This window comes from Theobroma cacao, chromosome 1 (assembly GCF_053813885.1).
Source record: "Theobroma cacao isolate CCN51 chromosome 1, ASM5381388v1, whole genome shotgun sequence".
Lineage (NCBI taxonomy): Eukaryota > Viridiplantae > Streptophyta > Magnoliopsida > Malvales > Malvaceae > Theobroma > Theobroma cacao.
Window position 1 is genome coordinate 10,408,638 of NC_142639.1, and position 8,543 is coordinate 10,417,180.

General features: G+C 35.1%; 1 protein-coding gene across 1 annotated transcript; it reads right to left on the reverse strand.

The window, feature by feature from the left end:
- Positions 1–2,647: 2,647 nt before the first annotated feature.
- On the reverse strand, positions 2,648–8,300 carry LOC18612216 (glutathione S-transferase F9-like). Its single transcript, XM_007048888.3, has 3 exons — positions 8,101–8,300; positions 7,928–7,976; positions 2,648–3,306 (listed from the first exon to the last, which is right to left on the reverse strand). Exons 1-3 carry the CDS (start codon positions 8,242–8,244, stop codon positions 2,846–2,848), a joined length of 654 nt encoding a protein of 217 aa, XP_007048950.1. The 5' UTR covers positions 8,245–8,300; the 3' UTR covers positions 2,648–2,845.
- Positions 8,301–8,543: the final 243 nt, after the last annotated feature.

Sequence of the window (8,543 nt, forward strand, 5' to 3'; positions counted from 1 at the left end):
AGACGTAGGCTTAGGATGTTCTTACAAGTCCTTATTCAAATCAGCATATCTTTAGTCCCTTCGACTAAGCTGTTCTACAAGGGTTGGATGAAGAAAAACTCAACAAGAAAATTAATCTCTTATAAGTTAATCAACAAGATATGCCTTTCTTTTTCTATTTAAACTTGTCTCTCATGTGATTGACATATATGTAGAAGCTAGGAATTCACCATTATGCTCTTAAGAATTTTACTTGATTCTATCTTCTGTGGAAGATTGAAGAATGTATGATTGGAGCTTCATAACAAGTGAACAACTAGACAAACATACTTTGACCTTTTGAGATGGACATCACCCAAACACCTATGCGTGACCTTTCTTGATAGGTAAAAATCTAATCCTAACCTTTTGGATAACCAGTTTTTGTATTAATTTGTCCTTTATTCTTAGAACTAAATGAGTTTTTTTTTTTCCTTCGCTTTGCTCTTGACTTCCATTTTTAGAGTAATTGATTCACTTTGTGCACTTGTTTGCTATGTAGCTTTGGAGGGCTATTGTCATTTTCTTTTATTTCTCATTGTTTTAATTATCCTTTTTTGGGCTGAATTTCATCTTCTATTGCCATCATGTCTATTGATATTATGTTTATGGTTTTTGGTTTAAAATTTAGGGTTTAAGGTTCCAAAGCAGATATCACATAAAGATAGTACAAATTTTTAACGTAGCTTTAATTGTTTTTAAATATGTTCCAAATTTTTATGTCTTTGAATTTGCCTTCCTAACTCCTACAAATATGAAATGAACTTTGTATTTTCCATTTTTCTAGGTGCTGCTTACAGTTGGAGTTGAAGGATGATTTAGGATAAATGGAAGTCATAGCATTTGTACGAACAACACAAAAACTATAGGGCAACAACAACTAAACTTGCAACTGTGAAAACCATCCACCAAATGACACTGCATGGATCCGTGAAATCATTGAATAATCAAACAAGGACATTCACAAAAGGTCTCACCTCAGTCACAACCAAAACAAGAATTGCAAATATCAAGCTGTATGACTGTGATGAGAACCAACATGAATAGCCTCTCAGTGCAAGTGATACAAGCCCATTATATTTATTCCTCTGCAAATCACACCCGAACAGTCTCAGCATCACCTTCCACCATCACCGACCAGCAACCACGTTATGAGGGAGCTTTTCCTTGAAACAACATCTCAGAAACAGCCCACCACCAGCCTTTGAGAACAATCACTAACCAAGAAAACAAAAACTAGGTAATTTCAACTCATTCCTCCACATTTATTTAATCACATTCAAAAAAATATATAGAATCAACGATGTCAAACATTTCTCTAAAACTTCAATCATTGCCATACTTTGCCATCAAATACAGTAACACACGTACTATATATATCTTATATATTTTTTATGAAAGAGTCTGCTACATTAATGATAGTAAAGATTATACCTGAATATATATTGTTTCTACTTTGCTATAATAGTTTTTTTGGAATTCAAAAAACTATTATCCGACTCCTATTTGTTTATTAGCTTTAACTACCAGTAAATTTCTTTATCAATATCCTTCAAACACATGCGTAGCAATTTAATTAAATTTGTCATCTTTCTCGCTTTAACGTTTATATTCTCTATTTATAGTTTATAGATTTGTTGCTACTCACATTTTTATTTTGATTTGATATTTACTTTCTTCTATTAATTTATACATATTTGACATCTTCTATTTTTACTTTGTTATCACGTTTTTGTTTTCTATAGATTCTACTCTTTATTTACTGATATTGTTGTTCTATTTTTTACAAAATACAATATACATTTTATATTATCGTGCCATGGTTACTTTTACAAATTAGTTTTATTGCTTGCTGTCACCTATAGACTGCAATTGTTCAATTACAATTTCACAAATCAATTAAGTTGTCAAATGCATTTATTGTTCTTCAGCTTCAAAATTTGACCTTGTAGACAAAAACGTAACCATTTAGTTACTAAATATTTATAATTGCAATTTTGCAAACCATTTAAGTGATACTATTGTTTTCCTATATACAAGTGTTATTAAAATTACATTTTAAATATAATATGTCTATTTTACACTTATGTCTTTTCATACTTTTCAAGAATATAACATTTTAAAGCTTTTGTATATTACTATTACCTTTTGATAAGTTAGCATTTATAATCAAATGAAATACTAACAAAAATGTTGTTCATGCAATGCAATTCAACATTCAAGAAACTAGTGTGAAATATCCTCAAGCGTGCTACAAACTTTTTGTTTACCTTTTGTTATTTTTTTTTTTGAATAGTGTTTACCTTTTGTTATTTCAGCAATTGAAAATTAAAATGCTTTCTCTTTTTTGTATGAAAGCAACAACCGTGCACAAACATGGTTAAATATCCACCATTCAAGTGCCAGCTTTTTATTCAATTTTCATGTACAACAAATTGTAAAAATATTTATCGACATTTGTACAGTAAGAATTCTTTTCATTTTGAATGAAGGCAGCCACATCACCAATGTCACCAAAATAGATAAAGATACAATGCTTATGTTTTTAAATAAATATTTTATATATCTAAAATATTCATTAACAATTTTATATGTCGATGAAATTGTCATTTTTTTAGATATCGTAAACTAAACTAAAAATATATATATTTAATGCATCCGAACGCAGCACACCGACAACGCACCAGTGATTATAAAAGCAGACACTCCAAACCATTTAATTGGATGGCCGACCAACATAATAAGATAAGACGTAAAGCAAGACCTGAAAGCAACTGCTAAACAAAGTAGACATTATTTGAAAAGACCCATCTGAAACGCCATCGCTTCAATTCTTGAAAGGAGCAGCATAGAGCTGGAGAACCTTTTGCCAGGAAGGTCTGCTGCTAATATCATCCCACCAAGCACTAACATGCTTCCTGCTCTTTATCATGTACTCCTTTCCCATATGATCCACCAAGTACTGAGTAAATGGCAAATGGCTAAGGTCAGCGAGGCTGAAGAAATTACCAGCTAAGTACTTGCTCTTTGACAGCCTCTCCTCATAAATATCCAGCACCTTGCCAAGCTTTTCCTCACTCTCTTTGATCAAGTTTTCATCACGAGGCAACCCCAACTTGGAGGAAAGCATGATTTGAACGGTGAGGGTGAACATTGGTGGGTTGTAGCTCTGTGCCTCGACCTCTAGCCAGTTTTCAACAAGACCTCTTTCCTCGACTGTCTTCCCCAGCAGATCAGTTCCCTGTGACTTGTACTTTTCTGCGTAGTACCTCATGATGGCACGGGATTCTACAGAACTCGCATTATAAAATTCATCAAGCCATTTAATTATAAAAAAAAAAAAAGTAAAAAGACAAATTAAAAGTAAGCACTCACAAATTAAACTCTTGCTCGATACTTTTTGTTAGGCTTAGGCTATGCTTGGTTGATCAGATTCTTGCAATTACATAATATGTAAAATTTTGACCCAAGTGTTCAAGTGAAATTCTCCATGACTACCACTTTTATTATAAATAATGGTAAAAATCTTATAATTGTCCAGTAACTGTGATTGTTAGTGATAGGGGAACCCACCTGTTTCCTTCCCTCTTTTCTATCTTCATGTAAAAGATTTACTTCAATTGTTTATGCATAGTAGATTAGATAGGAAAGACACAAGACCGGAAACAATTACCAAACATCACAACAAAATGTAATTATTACAGGCATATTATTTGTAACAAAAGTACTGTTGAGAAATTGCGGAATTATCTCTAAAGAATTGCCCAAGATCTAACCCAATCAATAGAATAAAGAAAGAAAGAAATCAAGCGCACCCACAAGAACACAAGAATTTACGTGGTTCGGTCTTTTGATGACCTACGTCCACGGGCACAACAACAGAGAAAAATTCACTAAGAGAAAAATCAGGAGATTACAAGAACAGTCTCAAACTCATAACCCTTATCCCACGTACACCTAAATCACTCTCTCTAAATCTAGGTGATAATTATTCTTTAACCCATAGGGTCCTTTTATAGTGCAAAATACAATAACCTTATCCTAATATAATTAGGAATCTTATCCTAATAGAATTAGGAATTGTTATTCTAATCTAACTAGATTTAAAGACTATTTTGTAAGGTATACTAATTTAATTAGAATTAAACAATCCTAATTAAATCACAATTTAAGACTATCCTAACAAATCTCCACCTTAGGCTTGAATTCACCAAGCTCCATCTTACGAACCAATCTCTGTCGACACCGCCACTGCCCCAAAGGGCCTCAAGCACTACGAACACCGATCAAGTCCAAGCAATGCTTGAACTTTATCCCAAAAACTGACTTAGTTAGCATATCTGCCGGATTTTCATCTGTAGCTATTTTCTTTACTACAATCTCACCTTTAGAAATAATCTCTCGAACGAAGTTACACTTGACTTGGATGTGTTTGGTTCTCTCATGAAACATCTGATTTTTAGTCAAATGTATAGCACTTTGACTATCACAAAACACAACTGTTTGTGTTTGTTCAAAACCAAGATCACTAACCAAGCCTTTAAGCCACAAAGCCTCCTTCACTGCCTCGGTCACAGCCATATATTCAGCTTCAGTTGTAGACAAAGCAACGGTTGATTGAAGAACTGCTTTCCAACTGATTGCAGATCCTGAGAGAGTGAACACATACCCCGTTTGAGATCTTCTACTATCTAGATCACCAGCAAAATCTGATTTGGAGAAGCCAACCACAGTACGACTAATGTTTGCACCTCCTTCACACACTAAGCCAACTTCAATAGTAACTTTAGGTGTTTTCACAAGCTCCCATGTTTGATCCCAGTGTAGAGACTCAATCTTCTTAGAAGACTTGACATATGTAATTTTCTCATGATAAATGTAAGGCTCATCAATCTCTACTTCCACAAATAAAACATAAGAATCAAAATCACCATCAATACAAGTAATGCTTCGTTGAGATACCAATTCTTGTACCTCTTGCAATTCTTTCTGGATTTCACTATCATCTCGCACTGTCACAAGAGCATTGATTTCAAGCTCCACCTGCTTGCCAACTTCTTGGTCTGATGTGTTTGCAATTCTAGACTTTATCCCACAAAGTAATGCAGACTTGTCAAAGGTAACATCCCGACTCACCATAAACTTGGGGAACTTACAATCAGTACACCACAACCAATAACCCTTCACCCCATATGCATAGCCTAGGAATATACACTCCGTCGCCCTTAACTCAAGTTTACCATCACTCACATAAGCATGAACAGGACAACCAAACACTCTCAATATAGAGTAATCAGCGGGCTTACCAGACCAACCTTCCTTGGGAGTCTTAAATTCAATTGCAGTTGATGGAGACCGATTTACCAAGTAACAAGCCTTGTTGATAGCTTTTGTCCATAATACTTTGGTTAGGCCAACATTAGAGAACACGTATTTTGCTCTCTCCAGAAGTGTTTTCTTCATCCATTCTACAATACCGTTTTGATGTGGTGTTTTGACGACAGTGCAATGTTTAATGATTTTTTCATTATTGTAGAATAGACCAAACTCACCTTTGCAAAATTCCAAACCTTTGTTTGTTCGAAAGCTCTCGATCCTTTTCTTAGTCTGCTTCTCGATCAATACCTTCCAATGCAAAAAGGTGGTTAACACTTCACTCATAGCCTTTAGAAGATACGTCCACACCTTTCTTGAAAAATCATCAATAAAGATCCACATGTATAATGATCCACCTTCTAATGCCACCGGAGAAGGATCCCACAAATCTAAATAGATGTAGTTTACTGTACTCCTGGTTTGATGAGTTTTAGTGCTAAATTTCACTCTATGTTGCTCACAGAAATCTAGCTTTCCACTCTTTTGACCACACAGCAAACTACGCTTACTTAGTTTTCTAATCCCTCTCTCGCTCATATGACCAAATCTCATATTCCTTAAACGTGTTACATCATCTTCAGGATCATTAGATGAGACCACAGAAACAGTTTCAATGACCGTGTTTCCCACTAGACAATAAAGGTCACCTGATAACTTGCCCTTCATGATAGTTAAGGCTCCTTTAGATACATTCAAGACACCATCTTGGCCACTATATTTGTAGCCCTTCTTATCTAACAAACTCAAGGATATTAAATTCTTTTTCATGTCAGGGACATGTTTTACCTCAAGTGTTCTTACCATACCATCAAACATCTTGATTCTAATTGTGCCAATTCCAACAACTGAGAGAGAGAAATCATCTCCTAATTGTACAGTGCCCATATTAACAGATTGATAAGTTGTAAACCAATCACGCCTAGGACATATATGAAAGCAACAAGCCGAATCCAAGATCCATGTATCCATCAGGTTACAATTAGTAATTGCAAGAACATTATCAGTTTCCTCAAAAGTATCAAAGTTATCTCCAACCACGTTTGCAGTATTCTCAGACTTATTAAACTTTTCATCATCCTTGAATTTGATACAGTCTTGACGAAAATGCCCTTTCTGACCACAATTCCAGCAAGTTTTCCCTTTTGCTCTAGATTTACCTTTTCTGTCTAAGCCTTTCTCTTTACCTCTACCTCTATTTACAACCAAACCTTCTGCTTGATTTTCATTCCGAATACCACCAACTTTCTTCTTTAATTCTTTGGAATTTAAAGATGCCCTTACATCCTCGAAAGTGAGAGTGTCTCGGCCGTAAAGCATAGTATCCACGAAATTTTCATACGATGGAGGCAAAGAACATAAAAGAATTAGGGCTAGGTCCTCATCCTCAATTTTAACATCGATATTCTTTAAATCAAGAATAACTCTATTAAATTCATCAATGTGGGTATTAACGGACGTACCTTCACTCATCTTGAGAGTATACAATCGTTGCTTCATATAAAGCCGATTCGTCAGGGACTTGGTCATATAAATACTTTCGAGTTTAAACCACACTGCAGCAGCAGATTCTTCATCCGTGACTTCTCTTAGCACCTCATCAGACAAAGCAAGGAGAATAGCACTATGTGCTTTTTCCATAAGGTCATCTTTCTCACCATCAGATAAATTCGAGGGAAGATGTTTTTTTCCCTTCAGTGCCTTCAACAGTCCTTGTTGCACTAGCAATGCGCGCATCTTAACACGCCACAAGCTGAAATCGTTTCTTCCATTAAACTTTTCAATCTCATACTTGGTCGACGAAGTTGCCATAGCGAGATTCAGATTGACCCAAGACCTTGAAGCTCTGATACCAGTTTGTTGGGAAATTGCGGAATTATCTCTAAAGAATTGCCCAAGATCTAACCCAATCAATAGAATAAAGAAAGAAAGAAATCAAGCGCACCCACAAGAACACAAGAATTTACGTGGTTCGGTCTTTTGATGACCTACGTCCACGGGCACAACAACAGAGAAAAATTCACTAAGAGAAAAATCAGGAGATTACAAGAACAGTCTCAAACTCATAACCCTTATCCCACGTACACCTAAATCACTCTCTCTAAATCTAGGTGATAATTATTCTTTAACCCATAGGGTCCTTTTATAGTGCAAAATACAATAACCTTATCCTAATATAATTAGGAATCTTATCCTAATAGAATTAGGAATTGTTATTCTAATCTAACTAGATTTAAAGACTATTTTGTAAGGTATACTAATTTAATTAGAATTAAATAATCCTAATTAAATCACAATTCAAGACTATCCTAACAAGTACTTACTTTCTATCTTTCAGGATCAGCTCTAATCAATTTCCTTTGATATGTCCTGGTTTTAGTCTAAAGCATAATTTGGTTAATATAGAAGATAAGACAGTAGGAAGAAATTTGTCCTGCTGCCCCTTTTTTTCCCTTATATTTTCTCAAAGATCCTCAAGAAGAATCGTGAGAAGGTATCTTCTCAGTTTAAAAGTAAGAGAACGGAGATTAATTACCATATAAAGTATAGTCTCCATCTTGAGTGACAGGAACTGTTCCAAAAGGCTGCAAACAGCAGGAAAGAAGAGATGAACAACATAATCTTCACTGAGAATTGGAACATGATTAAACAGTTTCTGCTTAAATTTAAAAAAAAAAAGAAAAGAAAGAAAAGGTTAAAGCAACTGACCTGCAACTTGAGGTATTCAGGGTCTTTGTGCTCTCCTTTGAGCAAATCAACCGGGACAGTCTCAAACTCAACCTCCTTTTCAATAAGACACACGAGCACACGCTTTGGGGAAGCATAGGCTGGGCCATAAACCTTCACCACCATTGTTGTTTGACTGCAATATTGCCAATTCTCTTCCTGTTAAGTCTTTTATTGAAACTGTTCAATGCAATGTCCAATTTATAGAACTGGCGATGATAATTTTTGGGGGTCCACAACAATTGAAAGGTGGGACCTGGCTGCTCCAACCTCACGATTCAATGTAATTTTATGTAGGGTTTTTGCTAAGTACAGTTATCTCTGACAAGAGCGTTAATGAGTATAAATGGGAATAGTGGGTGTATCAATTACACAATTATTATTGTTTACTATTGTTAGTGGCTGTTGTTGAGAAAGTAACGCTT